We start from the raw sequence: 19,839 nt of genomic DNA on the forward strand, positions 1-19,839 counted from the left end.
GGAAGGCGGTCACAGAAAGCCAATGGACCGTGTCTATTATGGTGACTTACAAACAGCAAAGTTTCCTAAAACGAGCTGTGGAAAAAGAGAAGGGAGACTTTAAGAGGGCGGTAACAAATGGGAGCTGTTTACAGACTGTAAACAGTTTCATTTCTGTTCACCGACTGTTCAAATGAACAACAAAGTGCAGAAGCATGAAGTGGATCTGAAGAAATGATACACTGAGAGGTGACACGAGTTTTTTTTTTATTTCTACATTCACTGGTCCTCTTAGTGGTGAACCACAGACTCAGTGCAGGGACACTTGGCCTTTGAGTGACACTTATAGAGTAAAAGGTGAAAACTGCACATCTATGAATTCAAGGGAAAACAACACATAAAGGTTAAAATATTTTCTCAACATTAAGTTCCCAAGACATTTTTCCAAACTTAAAACTAAATGGATTGAATATAAAAGTATGACTGGCAGCTAATGGCTTACATCTTACATAAGGTCCTCTCTCATCTGTTTGTGTTGTTCCTACGTGCCTCCAACACTGACTGTATCCTGTCAGGCACAGATAACAGGGTGAAGACTTACATAACAGGGAGCTAAAGTACAACTTCCTGCAGAAATTGTACTTCCCATTAAACTTCACACATACTTTAACACTTTAAAATCACTGTAAAGGGAACATTCACAACTATTTTTCACCCATCTGACCAGGCATGACACATTTTTCCACTCATTCCTCTGCATGACTCGACTTTTCAAACTCCTTTCAGCTTGCATAAAGACGCGAGGTACATAATTAGTGACACTGAAAATCCTCCAACACACACAAATGTGGCATCACAGCAAAAATAATTTCACAGTTGCTGTTGTTCACAAAGAAACGCTGAAAGCTGTGTGAATGAAGCAGCGCTGCATATTATAGCTCATCGTTGGAAACAGACTTTGCTCCCTTTGTGTTTATGTGGCAGTCAGCGAACGCGCCCCCGTTCAGCTCAAAGACACAAACACTTCAGTCGGCTGTGGCTTGCCTTAAAAACAAAACAAAACAAGACAAAAACGTTTAACCTAATGCACAAACACAAAATACTTGTGATTTTAATAAACCAAACGTCTGGATTGTGAATGATACTAATGTTACATAAACACAAAGAGGACTTTTTTCTGAGTGTAATCACTGAGGTAAAAAGGAGATTATTAATTGTTCCATTCCCATTAGCAGCACATTTTGTGGGGTGAGCTTATGTTAGGTGACGGCTGGTCTGAAATCAGATTCAGGTTTAGGTTTGTTACTGCTTTCTTCATACCAACAATAAACTTTTGTTTTTTCCGCCCTCTCTCAGGGAGAGAGAAGAGTCCACGACAAAAATCCAAGTCCAGCAACACGCTGAAAGCATTTTGGTTCCTCCGTCATGTGCTCTCTTCTTCTTAATTTTCCTCATTCTCCTTCCTCAGTCTGCCATCACCCGCTCGTCTCATACCTGCCGAGCTTCTTTGGGTCCTTGCTGGGCATGCACCAGTCATCGGCCTCTGTGGTGGACTGGTAATGCCGCAGGGCCGACTTGTTGAAAACAGGAAGTCTCTCCACAGACTCTGAAGACAGGGCCTGGTGATAGAGCATGGAGGGGAACTCATTACTGGAGTCTAACCACACCCCCGCCCACCCCGCTCTCCTACCGAGGTCCATGTGTGTCTAATTAGAACTCAGTAGCCTGTTTAAACCACATCCCTCTATCTCCAGAATGTAACCTTGTAAATTATACTAACAACATTTCTGTATTAAATAGTTACTCTACATCTGCCTCCACTCAGCCTATCCAGTACGTCCAGCTAACAGCATGTAAGTTTGTGAACTCTGCACCAACTTGGCCTTTAATGTTATTTTTTGACGTTATGTGTTAAGGTGGAGCTGTTCTCACCTTCAAGTATATGACCGCTGATGTGCCATAACCCTCCATGGAGTAGAGCTGCAGGTCTCCCTGGAAATACTTGGCGTACAGGCGGGAAATGGGCAGGCCATAGCCGAAACCAGCCTGAATAAAGGTCGGGAAAACAGAAACAAAACAAGGTTATACTGTCTTTATAGATTAATCTAAAACTACTGCAACATTTAAAAAAAAAACCTCAGTTTCTCTCATGGTTACAGTTTAAACCAGTAAACCACTGATGACTGCATTTCACAGTGTAATAAGCTCATTTGCAGCCATGTTTGTTTGTGTAAGTGTGTGATTAAAACAGGGTGAATTAGACTCAGGTTTACTCCTAATGTCAGGTTCAAAGACAACAGCGAGATTTTACTGAACTTTACTCAAATTTCAAATATAATTATAGACCTTTTTTTTTTTAAATATTGCACTTTTCTTGGCTAAATTAGAAAGTGCTTAACACAAAGACATTGCAAATATTAAAAAACATCAGAATAATCATAAAAGCCACTCCAAAACAAAGAAAAACTAATAACAATCAAAAATTGTGAAAATTATATTTAAAAAACTCTCATAAAAGCTTGTCAATAAAGGGAATTTTTACTCCATTTTACCCCTTGAAAGCATACTGGGAGTAACCCTTTTCTAAACTGAGTGGTTTCTGTGATATTTCAGGCCTGTTTACAGAACCAAATGACAGGGTTTGCCACAAATGTTAGTGAGGGTGGTCTCTGCCTCTGCAGCTATCCTTGGAAAAAACCCAGTCGTTAAACCCAGTCTTTATTGATTTGTGCTGTCATTAAGGTTTCAGAAACTATCATTAAAGACACAGGCAAGGTCATCAAATGTTGTCTTTAGCAGAGATTTAACAGACAAAAAAAGTTTCCATTATGAGTCACTGGACGTTTGTAGCCTTCCACAGTTGAGCAGGTCTAACATCACAGGCCCAGTCACCTTTGTTGTCTAGCTGAGACCCAGCAGAGCTCCATTCACCCACATTGAGGTCCACAATTTGAACGATAAAGACACAATTTTTTGTAGTTTTGCCTCTGTGCACCACCACAGTGCAGTTTAAATTAAATTATCAAGATGTCATTGATGTGCAGACTTTCATTCAAGTGGTTCACCAAAAAATTTGCATTAACTGGTTAGGAATTACAGTCATTTTCATACATAGTTGTTTAATTTTAAACATAAGAAATGCTTTTAAAACTTGGATGAAAATCCTCTATAGTCAATGACAGCCTGAAGTCTTGAAGCCATGAACATCACTAAATGCTGTGTTTCCTTCCTTGAGATCTGCCAGGACCTTATTGCTGCTGTTTTCAGTTGCTTTTTTTTTTGCTTTTTGGTCTCTCTGCCTTCAGTTTTTGACTTCAGTAATTATAAAGCATGCTCTGCTGGACTGAGATCAGGTGACTGACTTGGCCATTGAAGAATATCCCATTTCTTTGGCCTGAGAAACTCATTAGTTGCTTTTTGCAGTCACTTCATCAATAAATGCTAGTGACCCAGTTACACTGGCAGCCACAGATTCCTATGCTATGACTTTCCTTCCACCATGTCTGACAGATAATATGCTATACTTCGGAATATGAGCGGTCTCTCCCTCTCCATACATGTCATGTTGATCTTGGTTTCATCTGTCCAAAGATTTGTATAAAAGAACTGAGAAGGCTTTTTTAAATAGGTATTTTCTGGCAAAATCGAATCTGGTCTTTCCATTCTTGAGTTTAAACACCAGTTTGCACCTTGTTGTAAACCCTGAGTACTTCATGAAGATATCTGTTAATTGTAGACTTTGATGTGTATAAAAATGGGTATAATTCCATTCTAAAATTGTTGTTAACCTCCATTAATTAAAGCTGAAAGTCTACACTTCAATCACATCCTGACTGTTTGATTTTTAAATCCACTGTTTTGATGTACACAGGCAAAACTGCAAACATTTTGTCACTGTTCAACTACCTATGGACTTAACTATATTTGGAAAATGACAGTGGGACAAGGATAGAGCTTTGATGAACACCACAATTTCAACAGGCAAAAACTGGCCACAGTACAGGTTCTGTTTCAGTGGCAGGAACAGAGGTAAGGTATTTTTTTTTAGTTTGTTTAATGGAAAACAAGAATGTTGTACTCTTAAATATACATTTATTAGTGTTTAATTGCATCTTCCAATAAATTGTTGGATTCTTAGACTTAGAACTAATCCATTAAACATACATAGAGGAAGGCACCAGTTTTTGATGCCACCATGTTCCCCCACCATCTTGAATACAGTTGCCAAGATGGAGAACACCTTTCCAACTAATCACATTTGATGTATGTGGCTAGAGACTGAATACATTTCCACCTCAGCCTCTTCCTCCTTACTTCCGGCACTATTTCCTGAACTGAAGTCAGGGCTCTAACACACGACAATGTGCATAAACATGCTCATTTATTCCAGATATTGTTGCAGCTACTTACTGTCAGCACATTATTAGACATGTAGCCCTCCTGTCTCCAGACAGCAGACAACGTTACAACAGCTGATTTATAGCTGATTATAAACTCATATTATGACAGCTAATGTTAGGCTTGAGTGTCTTAAAAATCTCACTTTTCCTCTGATAAACAGTTGGATTAAATTTTCACATCGAGTTTATTTGCTAAATCTAACAATGTTAGATCCACTTCAAGAAAAGTTTCACTGATGCTGGCTAATAGCAGCTAACAGAGAATAGTAGCTGCTAACAGAGACTAACAGCAGCTAACTGAGATTAACATAAATAAATCGCAGTACTCACAAAAAAGGTCAAGATATCCTCAACAACTCATTGAGTCCTGTGGGAATTTATAGGGCATCTTTAGAATAAATAGCCAGGGACACCAAGCATACTGACAGCTGAGCTAAACAGCAGACTAACAGCCTGCATCACTTGCTGCAAATGAACATCGGTCAGAGTTCCTACAATAGCCACCATAGCTTCAACCCCACCACCTTCAACTTCAAGAGGAGGGGCAGTGTTACTGAGTTCTAGTATTAAGATTTGCACCTTTAAGGACAAAAAAACAGCCTAAAAGCAAGTGTGACAGTGTTAGTCTCACCAGAGGGGCATTACGACCATTGTCTACGCGGACTGGACTGGGAGCTGTGGAGTACATGTAGCTGAAGAGACGTTCAATCTTCCTTAGAGGGACTCCGCCTCCTCTGTCAGACATCTAAAAATAAAACACAAGCATTCTGCATTTACAAGAGTTCTCTTAGTGTTTTGCCAGCAGGGCCTGTGAACTCTTTATCATTTAAACATCATCTAAGAGTGTGTTACTTTGCGTATCAAGTCTGCAGGTTAGTTGTATTTATGGTATATACCAAGAGCAGACTTAGAACAAAGTACAACACGTACAGTGCTGCCTGGAGCTTAAATGTTCCAGCCTATCATCACGCATGGTGTCCTCATTTACCTTGATAGTGAGATCCTCAGTGCCCAGTGAAACACGAACTTTGATCAAGGGCAACGTCGTGCTCGTCTCGTGCGTCTCTACTGTAGCTCTCATGGCATTCTGATAGAGAACACGGAGTCAGAAAAACAAGTGAGGAGACACATGAGGAACAGCAATAAATGTCCTGTTTTTAATAGTGCGTGTTTAATACTGTACCTTGAAGAGCTCAAAGAGCATATGGTAGAGATGTGATGGCACATATACAATTTGGATGGGCTGGCCAGGGTTTTTGGCTGTGAAACATTTCAAAACATTGACCACAAGAAAACCCAAAAAACACTTTTTAAATGTATTATAATAGTCACAGATATTTAACCATTAGGGTCTTATGAAAAGGCGTGCAGCTGGTCTCTTGAATCTCTTCCTTGATAGAGTAAACTCTATTTGATCAACTCTCACCATATCATGTAACAGAACAGGTGTATCTATATCATATATACCGGTGTATATCTATATCATCTATATATTTAAAGAGGAGTTTCTTTTTCTGTTTTAACAGTTTCACATAATACAATTTTTTAAGAAGGAAAAAAAACAGCATAAAGCTATCTTTACTATGTAGATATGAATGTTATGGTTCAAGTTTGGGAACCTCTAGTGTCGAGGTTTTGGCAGAGCCAGCAGACAGGAAACAGATATCTTCAGTATAAAACTAACAAAGATTATGTTCAGGAGAACAGCGGGGCCTTGTTCCAAAAAGCCGGTTCAACGGGCTCTGCGTCTATCCAAAAACTTCAAGTTTCCTTGAGAGTTCATTCTATCAATTCTTGGTATGTCCACTCTGAGTTAAATACGTGCATGAGTAGAAGAAGAAAGCCAACAACGACGGTGCTTTGGTATCAGGATTTGCAACAAGTAATGAGTAGAGCCTTTCTTATCCAAATTGTGACAGAGTTAGAAAAACTGAGACTACAGATTTTATTCTGAGCTGAATATAACCTGTGACATAATTCCTGTCTCCGTCCTTATATATTAATGACAGAATGACTGTAAAGATGAAGCTAAAGGTGTCTACAAGTCTCAATAAATTGCTGCAACTTTTTCCAATTTTCCTAGCAAAATATAAAGAAATGAAGGATGGCTCTTTTGCACAGCACATTTTGACTATCTGCAGTCTGCATTCAAAAGTCCACAACAACCCTAAAGTCATTACACTCAAATGTACTCACAAATATTTACCTAATCAGCAGGTATTTATTCAGTCATTTGGCCCGAGTAGGCCAAGTCAAATGATTATTCATCGTAAAGCTTGATACAGATTTGTTCATTTAAACATGGATTACCACAGTAACATGCAAGCAATGCTTTAGCATCTTCACGGAGTCACAGTGTTATAAAGATGTGACCTGCTGATTTTATTCTGAGCTGATAATAAATCCACGAGGTCCAGTGATCGCTGTTTCTACGCTCATGACAGCTTGATTATAAAACTGTCAAACATGCGTAAAGAGCAAACATGCAACTGGAATTTCAGTGTTTGTGAAGATGTAAACTTCTGCAAGTGACTGCATTCTTATACATGTTCTAGTATCAGCTGTACATTTGAGGAACTGAGTCTCAAAAGGCGACTTCAGCTGCAGCAGAAGGGGAGGAGTCAAAGATGAAGAAAACCTGCCAGTGATCGTGATTGGTTAACAAAGCCTGTCACCCTGGTAACTAACTTAGAGTAACTTTCAGTTAGTTCTGTTTCTGGAACAGGAAACCCAGCAAAACTTTCCTCTCACAGATGTCAACGAGCAGAAAATCCAAGCAGCGCTACATCCTGAATTATAAAGTAAACCTTATTTTTTTTAAAACACTTACAATTGACTTCTGTGATCTTCATATCTGGAGAGGTCAGGTAGTACTGCTCACACAGCATCTTCGAGGTTTCGTAGGCATCTGCAAAGTGAATCAAAATAGACGTTCTCAGCGTGAGAAACTGTTACCACAACAAAAAAAACCCATACCTGCACATCCTGAAATAACAAGGGTATAGAAGCCCTCGCTCTTGTTCTCACAGCGATCACATGTGCACACGCACTACATAACAACACAACACTGCTTACACACACTATGTGTGTTGACTCAAAACATCAGGTAATACAAGGTCAAAGGTCACGAAGCTGTATGAACAGACGAGTAGTGGAAAACAGATAACACACAGCGTGCATGGGCGTGAGTGTGTGTGCATAGCTATGAGAAACATCATTATTTACCTTTTATTACTTCCACAACGTCACAGGTGGGGTCAATGCTGCCAATATGCTTGGGATGGGCCGGATTTACACTGCCGTCAAATATCAATGCTAAAGTAGACATATTAAAAAAAATATATATATATATATATGAGAGGCTCATCTATGATACATACACAGTATACATGCTTGTTCAGCTGGAAATAAAGCCAGACTCATGTGACAGCAGTGCTACACCACTGTAAAACTGTTGTTATCAGGTTGGGCCTTGATTATGCCATACTGGTTAAAGCTGTAGTAGCCAACACTAGTTGCGGAAGTCCATAATCAGCACATTGTAATTCAGTTTTTCCTCCCCTTTGCAAAAGCAGGGTCTGAATCTTTTTCTGCTACTGCAGCTTTAAAAAAATGCTCTTAAAAATAGATGAGAACACAACTTGGTGCTGAATCAGTTCATCAAGTGTAACTTAAAGCTTTTGGTTTTATTTCCACTTCACCTTCTTTTTTATTTTAGTTCCTTTTGTCTTAACTTCTAGTGATGTACACTGGCCTGGCTAAATAAGTACTGCCAGCTTCCTTGGTTATTTAGATCTCTAACAGAGCTTCAGCTGTAAAAGCTGATTCCCTTTGATTTGTTTACCATTGACCAACAATACAGAATGTAAAGGAAGTCAATGGGCTCAATAGTATTTCTTAGGGTGTTGTCACCACCTATAGTATGTCTGGTATGAATCTTTGTGACTTTTCATCTGTGATCTGATTTAATTTGCACACAATAACTCCAAGTTAACTCCAAGCAAATGGTAACGTGTCACTACAAATTACAAGACAGAACATTCAGTCTGCTTATTGGAGCAACTGAAATAAACACAGAAAGAAGATTTCTGTGCTCTGGACTATCGGAGAACACTGAGAATTTACGTTCATTTCACAGCTAGCTGCTTGCCTGTACAGACCTTTGCACATGTATTGTACCTTGCTGCATCCCAGAATGCAAAGCTTACATGGCTACAGGAAGTTTTTTAGCTCACATTCACACCATAAATGAACTGCACTGCTGTTCATTAGGAACCAGACTGAGACCAGCACCTGAGTGTGATTACAGTGTTCACACCAGACTAAACCTGGCAGGTGTGAAAACACCCTTAAACCTCATTTATTTCACTTTTATTTAAAACTCCAGAGGGCTCCTTTAATGACATGAACTGTGAATGATAACAACTGTGTGGATTAACTCACAGTTAATCACAGGTAACTATACTGACTGTGCTGGTTCATGAGCATGCGTGTGGAGATGCGGCTCATGTAGAAGCGGTCCAGGAAGTACTGAACGTTCTGGTTGGTGACGGGGTCCACGCCGAAAGCCTCCTTGTACTCCACCACCCCCTGAGCCATGGTGGGCACCACGTTGTTATGCCGGTTCCTGATGTTTACTAGAGTCTGTGTAAAGCTGGGGACAACATGATAAATGCATGAATATGTGAAGGGACACGATGATTGTGAGAGTTACTGCACATCAGCATAGAGATCACATCGCATCTTCTAGGTTCAGATGGTGAATGCACTGAATAAATAAACCAGGTAAACAACTTAAACAACTACCATCCCACTTTCTCTTGCACAATGATGCCTTTATTTTATCTTGTTTTAGAATTCCAAAGCATTCATTTTGCTCCTCCCTTAAAATCCAGTTCACTAACTGTCAGACGGGGGCATGTTTAGTTCAGCTCGAGCAGATATGAAAAAAATGAGACTTCAACGAATGCAGGGTATTTGTAATTTCATGTGAGCATGAATGGCAGAACTGTATCAGGGATTCAGACGATTGCACTACTGATTAATTAACAGATGTTGAATTAGCATTGGCCATCACTCGCCTAATAAATAATTTGATTTGTAACACACACAAAAAGCCTGGCAGAGACATTTGTTTACAGTTAGTACACATATAGTGAATAGTTTCTGCATACGACTTACTTTTTCAGGACATCCTTATCGTCTGGATCTTTTTCTAAAAAGTCTATAAGCTCCAACAAACTCTGAGAATACCTGATGGACACAAAGAATAGATTTTAAAGCAGCATAGTTTAATTTATCACAAATCAAAAGGGCAAGAAAGGCAATATATATTGAAAAAGAAGCATGTGAAAGAAGCTACTCTGGGCAGAGTTTTGCTGTCGCTGTTGGAATATGACATAACAACGTCCTCTCTTTAAATAAAAGATGATTGTTGTTGGTCTAGACCAGTGAATGAGGAAGTGCTGAGCTCATCTAGTCATGCTCTCTTGCGCCGCCTCACTGCACAAAAACTGGGTGAAAGGTAACCAGCAGTGTAGCTTCAACTCAACACACTGAGCGTGTCCCTCAACTGACCTTCCGGGCCCTCGATTTCTGATGAAGCCACACTCTGCAAACAGACATCCTGTAATAGACGTTTTATGCAACTTTGCCCACAAATGCCAAAGCCTCAAGTGTCTTGACTCGTCAACACCAATAACAAACAACAGATCGATGCTTTTTGCAAACAAAGCTCAGTGAAAAAGGACGCTGTCCATGAGGTACATGGCCAAATATAGTTGCTGCTGTGACTTCTATTTAAGAGTGGGGTTGGGCAAGAGCCTTTTGTTGCCTGGGCTTGGTAAGTTGTACATCATCAACATGGATAGCGTACCATTTGCAGTGTGTGATGCTGCTTTGGTGGAAAAGCAAACTGTTATTTTAGTTTTTGAGAAAAGCTGGCTGAGCTCTTCAATCATGCAAACAAACAAGGCTGACTAGCCAACATCTGTAGTGTTTGCTTTGTGATGCATACAGTAAAATCTAGAGGCAGAACACACAACAGTAAAACTCCAGTAAATGGGGCCTTTTCCACTACAGGAACCAGTGCATTCCCACCACAAGGACTAGAGCTTTCTATAAGTTCAGGAACTCTAGAGGGCTAAACATGCCAAAGTGGTAACAAAGCACTTTATTTTAGCCACCATTTGAATGAAAGACATTTACAGAAGGAAGTGAACCACACCTGGCCCAACCTCTTTAGACTAGGAAGAAAAGTTTCAGCTGCTTTGGTCAGAGACATAGCTACAGTATCATAACAATAAAGAGATCACAGCTGTTCTTCTCACAGTCAATGTGCTAAAAAACACAACATGGCTATGAGTTCTCCTACACCTTGAAATCGGAGTGTGCACATGGGTTCAAGTGATATGGAATGCTGGTACAGCTCCTCTTTGAAGGTTGTGACAGCAACAAAAAAATGTGGCACCAAGTAGCATGCATTCCTCAAAAGTCAAAAACAGGTGCTGCTTCCTCACAGAGCACTGCTGAAGCGAGACCAGGCATATGCGTTAATAATTAAGTCATAAAGCCCCATTGGGACAACACAACCATGTGAAACAGGCACTGGCTGTCTTATCTAATCCAGAACAGATCATAAAACATGTTCCCAGATCAGGTGCCAAGCGAGTGCAGAGAAATCCTCTGGCTGAGAAAAGAAGAGATATGGTGCACATCTAAAGGTAACAGTCACACAACCTAAGGTGCAGATTAGCAAAACTACAGGATGGCTGTATGTGTGAAGTTACTGTAGATATGCAGATGCTGTAATGTGTGGGAAGTAATATTATGAGGTAATAAGCAGAGGGCGTGAGTGACCTGCATGCTTTGAATGACCAGTTGAACAGTGCAGAAGTCTGGGATTCATAAATATGATTTTTGTTGCTGTGCTTCTGAATTTCTTACCAGCTGGTGAGGAGCCTCAGTGATGGAGTGCCGAGGAGTTTGTCAGGGAGGAAATCAATTTCCTTCATGATGTTGGCCAATCTGACAGGAAGCTCCTGGCGGAGGAACACAAAGGAGGTCTTCTCACATGCATTGGCCGAGCCTGCAGTCACATGACAGCCAACATCAGGGAGAAGAAGAAAAAAAAATCACTGAGCAAGCACAAAAACATGACCTCTGTGTCATCTTTGTGGGCATATGCTTCCTTCGGGCAGGTTGTTTCGCACCTGAACTGAACTCTGACCTACGATTAAAATCTGGAAAAGTACCAATACCACAGGCACACACACAAAAACAAAAATAAATAAATAAATAAAATAAATAAAATAAAAACAACAACAATTTGCTCTAGTTCACTTACCAAAGTCGATGAACTGCTTCATAGACAGGGGAGATGGAGAAAACTTAGAAAACCTCTCCACTTGTTTCGGTATCCCAGCCACAAAGTTGTTTTTCAGCAAAAACTGAGCGAACTTCATTTTTCCCCTCTCCTTTTTGCAGACCCCAACTCAGAAACAAACAGTCCTTTCTCTCTTCAGCACGGCCCAGTTTGACGACTCTAACCTAGCTCGGTGTCATACCTCTGAAGAGCTTCGAGGAAACTATGAGTTCCCCAGTGTTACTGTTCTCTAACAGCGTCTTTGCATTTTACAGGCTTCTTTGTGCCCCTCAAATTCAACTTCTGTGCTGTCCTACGTGTGTTGTTGACTGTAGACGGGGAAGGAGGGTGCGGAGAATGACATCAGAAACAACCAATCAGAACCCGTGTTGTCCTCACTTTGGGTGGAGTCATTTTAGCATCGAGGGATGCTAAACGTGCTCTACGTGCATCCCCTACCGACGAGATCTCTGAACTACTTATCTGATTTAAACTTTTTTTATCCTTAGAGTAAAAAAACCCACTGATTACGTACATATATATGGATGAAACCCTCAAATATCCAAACCACAAATTAAATCCTCTTTATTTGTTAAAGTTATGCGTCCGAAATGCTGAATAATTCCTGTTCACCTTTTAGATCTAGTCGTTTAAAACGTACTTCCCAATCTTGACCACAAGATGGCGGCGTTCGCAGTTGTGGTCAAATAAGGTGGGATTTCACCCCCTCTTCCTTCTCAGCATCATCCTGCTCTCAATTCCTAGGGATGTATCGGCGTGCCGTGCACCTGTTCCATCTGTTGTTTGGGGTCTTCGGGCGCTGAAATGCCCCGTTTTAACCCGTTTTGTCAGTAACCACACGAAAAGGCTTAACCGACCTCTTCGGTGCTACCACAGCGGCTTTGATACGGTGCCATTTGGACAGCGGTGAGGATGTGTTGATTTGTCTTTCCCGAGGTGCAGCAGTGAGACAGCATCTTTGCCGGTGACACATCGTTATCACAACGAGTGGACGAGGAGGTACGAGTGAAACAATAACACTATTCGCTGTACGGTTGTTTTCGGTAAATTAGGCCCCTTTTGTGTTGGTAAATGTCATTGTAACGCTGATGACAAGGCCTTAAAGGCGTCGACGTTTGTATAAATGCTGTCACATTTGCAATTAGCTAGCAGCGAATGCCTTAATGGCGATAGCCGTCAATGGAGCACAGTAATTTTTGCTTTTCTTCCTGTTGCATATGTAGTTATGTTTTTTTTATCTTTTCTGTTATGACTCTCTTTGTGTCAGCTCTGTTGTGCTAATGTGTAAGAAGATAAAACGACCTACACACGCGCAGCTAGGCTTAATTATGTGCGTAACACTCAGGTTTGGTGATAGTTTTGAACCTCTGCCTATACACTCACAAACCATTTCATTAGGTACAGCTTCCTAATACCACGTTTGACCCAATTTTGCCTTCAGAGCTACCTTAATTCTTTATGACATACATTCAGTAACGAGCTGGAAACATTAATCAGAGATTTTGATCCATATAGATATGATAGCATCTCACATTTTCTGCACATTTGTCGGCTGCACATCCATAATGGGAATCTCATGTTCCGCCACATCCCAAAGATGCTCTATTGGGTTGCGATCTGGTGATTGTGGAGGGGATTTGAGTACAGTGAACTCATTATTATTTTCAACAAAGCAGTTTGAGATGATTTGAGGTTTGTGCCTCGGCACGTTATCCTGCAGGGAGCAGCCATCAAAAAGCTGATCATGCCCATCATAAAAGAATGGGCAAGGACAGCAACAATACACCAGCACACTAAATGATGATCAGCTGGTAGTAAGGGACCCAAAGTATGCCAAAAAATATCACGAACACTATTGCGCCACCATTGTCAGCCTGAACTGTTGATACGAGGCAGGATGGATCTATAGTTTCATGTTGTTTAACCCAAAGTCTGATCCTACAATCCGAATGTCACAGCAAAAATCGAAATTTGTCAGACCAGGTAATAATGCTTTGTTCAACTTTGATCTTAGCTGACTGGAGCACCACCTTGGTGTGGTCTGCTGCCGGTGTGGTCATCAACAAGGCACTTTCTCCCTGAGAACTGCTGCCCACTGGATATTTTTCAGAAAGTTTTCTGTAAACCCCAGAGATGGTTTTGTGGGAAAATCCCAATAGATCAGCAGTTTCTGAAATACTGAGTCCAGCCCGTCTGGCATCAGTTACTATGCCCTGTTCAAACTGTCTTAAATTGCCTTTTTTCCCTATTCTGATGCTCAGTTTGAAATGGAGAGGGTCATTTTGACCATGTCTAAATGAAACTGAACTAATGCTATGTAATTGGCTGATTAGATATTTGTGTTGATGAGCAGTTGAGCAGATGTACCTAATAAATTGGCCAATCACTTATATATTGTTGCTACCGCGTGCAACAGCTAATACAGGCATCAAATTAGCAGCCTGTAGCAGGCTCACAGTTAGATGAGCTCAACCAGTAGATCACATGGTGCAGCTCTAAGGGATGAGTTAAACTAAATGAAAGAATTAGAATAGGAGAGCTTAATTATACAAAGGTTTTAAGAAAAATTTGTTTTGTTAAGCCCTGGCTTTAGAACTGCACACATGGATGCCCCCATTGGTTTGACTTGGCATAGGTGGGTGGGACAAGCATCAAATAGGAAGTTGATCCTGAAAAGCATAGGCTGAGTTAATTTACACGAGGTAAAGCTAGTTTTTCTCAAAAGGTCATAAAATTGTTACAGGAAGTATGCTTTAAATACCATTGAGAGCTATAGAAATGTGATGTACTACTGCAACAAAAACAGCACTCTGAATGTGGTAACAACATGTTTATATCTTTGAAATTAAGCCCATTCATCCAGCTGTGTTTGGGTAAAGAATAATGAAAAAATTAAATAAATCCATTTTCAACCTTGTAATAGAGAACCATTGTGTATGTTCTCTGTACTTCACTCTGCCAAGATTGCTCTCTTCTCAGTATTGACCCACTTATCCCAGACACCTGGAGCTTCTACAGCTCAGACTGGGCCACTTCCCAGGTGGCATCCACTAGTAGCGTAAGGTGGGTTCTTTGAAGAGCCCCACTTGGCTCAGTAAGGGTGGCAGCTGTTCCATGACACAAGAAATATATGTAAAATATATGTATTTTCTATTCATATTTGGTTATGCAAACTGATATTGTTTTGGCTTTCAAGTCAAAAATCTAGTTTTGGACTTAAAAATATGTCAAAACTTTTTATAAGTTTTTTTTTTTTTGTCATTGACTCATACAGATTTATAGCTGCCACACAGGAGATTTTCTAAATCAATGCTTAATACAATCATATGTAGTTCATTCCTGTTTGGTCATCTTACTTTAAGCCCTGCAGGACACCATGTCGGACAAAAGCGACCTAAAAGCTGAGCTCGAGCGCAAGAAGCAGCGCCTTGCCCAGATCAGGGAGGAGAAGAAGAGGAAGGAGGAGGAGAGGAAGAAGAAAGAGGTAAGGAAAAAAGTGAGTAAATTCCTACCATCGTCACTCATTTTGTATGTTTCCTTTTTTGTGTGCGGTTGACTGATTTTTTGTCAGGCCGTGACACACGAACAGCATCTATGCATGTGCACAAGGTTGGTGTTTTAAGTATGGATCAAAATGTGCATGCAGCTGCATGTCTTAATCTATGATGTTTGAGCAGTGAAGCTGTTCTTTGAGTTATGATGAATAAACTGGTGGTTTTTTTTTACTTATCCGGAGCAGACGGAAAGCCAGCAGAAGACAGAAGCGACCCCAGAAGATTCAGATTTAGATCGCAAGCGTAGGGAGACTGAGGCCCTGCTGCAAAGTATTGGGATCTCACCAGAGCCTCCGCTAGGTATGCAGTATTGTAATAAATGAATACTAAAATGTTCTTTGACTCTTTTCACTAAAACGTTTACTAGAACACTTACACCAGAGGATAGCTTTTTTGTTCAAAAACCACACTAACCTTCATTATTACAGCCAAAAGCCCTCCATGCATCAGGCTAAGATGCACACAATCACCAGCTATGTGTGTAATTTGTTGTCTCCCTTTGATTATCTTCTCTGTTCTGAAATTTGGTAGAAATAATTGATCAGAAGTAATCAAACAATTTCTAATGGACCCATTTGAGTTTACAAATGAGTGTTGCTTTCCTTTTATGATAAATCTTCAAATATCAGAGCAAGTTAAATCCTCAGGGTCACTTGAAATGAGCTTTTGGAAGATCACTGTTCTCTAGTGGTCTGAAATTGTAATAACACCCCCTACACCTCAAAACTGGGTCACTTCCAGTGCTTATTATAAGCTTAGGTTATTTATAACGTGTCTTCAAAAGCTGCTGAACATGAATAGATAATAATGAGTATAAAGCTGATAGTCTTTTTGTTTTAGATCTTTTTTTTTTATTTGTTAATGACATGCAGCTTATAATGTAACATTTTTTATTATTTTCAGTCCCGACTCCTGTGTCCCCCTCCAAATCAGTAAGCACACCCAGTGAGACGGGGAGCCAGGACTCGGCCGATGGAGGAGCAGCAGGCAGGTGGGCCAAAATCAAACACTGTATACCGAGCTGTAATTCCAGAAGCCTTAGTTCATCATTTGTTCAAATCAATACATTTCTAAGAGTGAACACAAATTTATCAAACATTTTTCACCTTCTCATATCAAACAAAAATTACATTTTAAGCACACGGCTCAAAAAAATTAAAGGAACTCTTTTTAATCAGAGTCAGTTAAACTTGTGGGATATTGATTGTGTCAGTTAAGTAGCGGAGGTGGGTGTTAACCAGTTTCAGTTGCTTTGGTGTTCATGAAATGAACAACAGGTGCACTAGAGGGGCAACAATGAGACATCCCCCAAAACAGGAAAGGTTTTACAGGTGGAGGCCACAGGTATTTTTGTCCCTCCTCATCTTTTGTTTTTTCACTAGTTTTGCATTTGCCTAGGGTCAGTGTCATTACTCGCAGGTGAGGTGATACCTGGAGGTTGCACAAGTAGTCCAACCTCTCCAGAATGGCACATCAATACGTGCCATTGCCAGAAGATTTGCTATGTCTCCCAACACAGTCTTGAGAGCATGGAGGAGATTCCAGGAGTCAGGCAGTTACTCTAGAGCGCTGCACAGTGTCGTATGAAGTCCTTGAACCATCAGCAGGACCGGTATCTGCCCCTTTGTGCAAATTGGAATAGGATGAGGACTGCCAGCAGGCCACTGGTGTGAATGTCAGCCATGCATGCAAGCACGCTGGAGCTATACACACAACTGAGAAGCATTTTAAGTTACTGCGGTGATGGACTAGGCTGCCACATCATTTTTCACTTTGAGTTTTGAGCGTTTATCATTTTCATTTCCATCAAATGAAATGGCATCCTTTGGTTTCTAACATTACTCAGTCCATATCATTATAAATATCCAGCTTAATTCCCCCCCTCTGAGATATGATGTGCTTTAAAAGTGTTCCTTTAATTCTTTTCGACCAGTGTATTTGCGTGGGAGACACTTGAAAACCATGACAGAAGTTTTTATCCTCACATGTTTGGTTCTCTTTGAGAACTATACAACAAATTGTATAGTTGTGCACCGATGTAGGGCTTCTTGAAGACTTAGATAATAATTTTAAAAGGCTTTTGGCTGTGGGTGTTTATGGTTCATGTGACATATTTTCTTTCTTTCTTTGTGAATGGCACAACAGGTTTCGGTAAGGATGAATGTTCCTAGTGGTGAGGTTAGGTTTTGAATTTGGTGTCTTTCATTTGTCATGGCATCCAGTGCTTTGATGACCACTTTACAGCTTTTCCTTTCATGTCTTTCCTGTAGAATAAATCCAGATATAAGCTGTTGAAAGCAAGAACCATAGTGGAAAACCTTTAGAAAGCAGCCACAGTGAACCAATAAAATTAGCTCTTGTATGAAGCAATGGACATGAACCATATGTTTGTCTCAAAGTGGCTCATTTGAGCGTAAGTAACAAAATATAAGCATTTCCCCTTCCATAGGCTGCAATCACAGCGCTCGTTCATCATACATGCTCAGGCTACTGCAGGATTTACTTTTACGCCTGTTCATTCATTACTCACCCAGACACGTGCTGGAGCTCTCTGAGTTCTGCACATGGCGGCTCTGGTGAATGCTGTTGAGACACGAGTGGTCATCAAGCGCTTTCCATTGCTTTTTAACGACAGCTGACTGTGAGGATGATGTGTGAGTGATGCCTTCAGGGGTCATTAGTGATGTGATGTTCTGGTATGGCCAGGGGTGGAATTGGGGCTACAGAACGTGCAAAAGTTTGTATTAGACAGAAATTGCCTTATGTAGGATTTTTCATCTCTTTTTAGCTTTTACAAATTGGATTTTACAAATTGGTGAGTTAGTGTTAATTCCTGGAATGATTTCTTTTTCTTTTTTTCTTTTTCTTTTTACCCCCAAATCCACCCTGAATGATGGCATGCCATTTTGAGCTCTCCATTTGTGGCTGTGTATGTGTGTGTCCCTTCTTAGGTCAGGTTTCTCTAAAAACAAGTCCCAAGCACAGACCTCAAGGTAAGCATTTTCATGTTAAACACAGGAATCCCCCTCACCCCCTACCCCCCTACCCCAACCCCCCACACCCTCTCACCTCTCTTTGGCTGAGGTTACCCTCAATGGGAGATTAAACCCACAGTGTTGTCAGTTGTCTTATTTTTGTGTCCTCAACGTGATTTATAGGATCAAAACAGTGCAGTGCCCCTGCTTCTCTGTTCAGCTTTCCTCCACTCTTTGCTGGTGTTCTCATCTGAAGCTTACCTGTCTCCTCTAATACTGGGGTGAAAGATTTCTGCTCTCATGAGCTGAACCACAGAAGTCATTTCAGTCTTCAGAGAATTGCCAGTGCTGCTTAAAGTGTCATCCCCGTTACTGTAAAACAGCCGGCCTGTCAGGCTAAAGAAATGCCTTGCCACTCTCACCTGGCGCTTTGTAGCGCAAGCTGAATGTTAACGGGTGTGCTCGCTGTCCCTGAAGGTATCATCAAGAAGTGTAGTGAAGGCTGGAAGCATTATCCTTTTATGGCTGCCAGAGCTCGACCAAGCTGCCACAGAACTCCTCGGGTTTCTGCAGCAACTTTTTGACTCTTAAATCCCCAAAACGAATCTCAGCATTGAGCTCAGGGATGTATTCAATATTGATGATGTATAGAAAGTACACTGTCATCATGTATGTGAACCACAGCAATTTTCAAACCCTTATTTTTTCCATTGAATTATGTGCTGTGTGTGTGTGTGCATGTTACATGATTTCCATGTATTGTTTGGCACTAATTTGAATGTGAAACACTGAATTTTACATAAATATGTTTAGAATAACTGCACAGTGGGCAAGGATAGGTATGAAAAAAATTACAGGAGAGCAGCCCTTTAGTTTTAAATAAAAACACCATGTGAGCCTGAACTTCGACATACCCAGAATACCTTTCTGTTATCTAGATTCACTTACCATCACATTTTTGATCAGGATAAAAGGTCAAATGCCCCTGGTTATCAACTTGCTATGTTAACCCAGAGTTTCCGCTGCACGCTTACATGAAAGGAGTGACCGCATCTGACCAATCACAAACATGCATAAATGTACTGTCATGGATTTTATAAACAAAAACCCTGCACAATTAGAAAAGTATGACGATGTTAAACACATAATGCAGACTGAAATTAACACAGCTGCTATAGATAAAGAAACATTGTGGGGGAGTCTGTTTGGAAATGCACTGTACTGCAGTTTCGTATTAAAAGCATTGTATGAATGTGTGGGTGCTTTAAGTGCTCAATAAGCCTGGAGGAGAGCTGTTTTATTAATAAAGTTTAGCCTTTTTGAATCCAGGAAAGAAAGCCATCAAAAATACAGACTCTACCATTAAGACATGAAAGGATTTAGTTGTTACAATCAAATATTTCATTAAATGTTTAAAATACAGTTTTTTTCAGCTGTAACCTCAGTGACGTTTAACAGTAAAGAATGAATCTAAAAACAGAATTCAAACGTAGGCTTAGTCTACCTGTAAATTTGATAGGTCAGTAAGTAAAAATAAATTCCCTGAT

At 40.4% G+C, this 19,839-nt stretch overlaps 2 protein-coding genes across 18 annotated transcripts in view; one reads left to right on the forward strand and one right to left on the reverse strand.

Moving 5' to 3' along the window:
* Window positions 1-1,024: 1,024 nt before the first annotated feature.
* Window positions 1,025-12,075, reverse strand: pdk4 (pyruvate dehydrogenase kinase, isozyme 4). Of its 2 annotated transcripts, XM_065471062.1 has the most exons (11): window positions 11,725-12,075; window positions 11,325-11,466; window positions 9,561-9,632; window positions 8,849-9,033; window positions 7,605-7,694; window positions 7,210-7,287; window positions 5,563-5,639; window positions 5,368-5,466; window positions 5,011-5,124; window positions 1,912-2,025; window positions 1,025-1,598 (listed from the first exon to the last, which is right to left on the reverse strand). In XM_065471062.1, exons 1-11 carry the CDS (start codon window positions 11,840-11,842, stop codon window positions 1,455-1,457), a joined length of 1,233 nt encoding a protein of 410 aa, XP_065327134.1. In that variant the 5' UTR covers window positions 11,843-12,075; the 3' UTR covers window positions 1,025-1,454. The 2 variants fall into 2 exon arrangements, with proteins under 2 accessions (XP_065327134.1, XP_065327135.1); XM_065471063.1 differs by lacking the exons at window positions 1,025-1,598; window positions 1,912-2,025; window positions 5,011-5,124; ... (1 more) ...; window positions 5,563-5,639; window positions 7,210-7,287 and having other exon boundaries at window positions 8,823-9,033.
* Window positions 12,076-12,459: 384 nt separating this feature from the next.
* Window positions 12,460-19,839, forward strand: part of LOC135933133 (cytoplasmic dynein 1 intermediate chain 1) — a 61,017-nt gene continuing 53,637 nt past the window's right edge. For 2 of the 16 annotated variants that reach the window (XM_065471067.1, XM_065471072.1), the window contains exons 1-5: window positions 12,460-12,762; window positions 15,126-15,259; window positions 15,500-15,617; window positions 16,221-16,308; window positions 18,269-18,310. In XM_065471067.1, the coding sequence (XP_065327139.1) occupies window positions 15,140-15,259; window positions 15,500-15,617; window positions 16,221-16,308; window positions 18,269-18,310 (368 nt within the window). In that variant the 5' untranslated portion in view covers window positions 12,460-12,762; window positions 15,126-15,139. Of the gene's footprint in view, window positions 12,763-14,726; window positions 14,827-15,125; window positions 15,260-15,499; window positions 15,618-16,220; window positions 16,309-18,228; window positions 18,311-19,839 lie in introns of those variants that run through there. The other 14 variants (XM_065471076.1, XM_065471078.1, XM_065471068.1 and 11 more) reach the window with 13 other exon arrangements.

Source organism: Pelmatolapia mariae, linkage group LG22, assembly GCF_036321145.2.
Source record: "Pelmatolapia mariae isolate MD_Pm_ZW linkage group LG22, Pm_UMD_F_2, whole genome shotgun sequence".
In the NCBI taxonomy this organism is placed as follows: domain Eukaryota; kingdom Metazoa; phylum Chordata; class Actinopteri; order Cichliformes; family Cichlidae; genus Pelmatolapia; species Pelmatolapia mariae.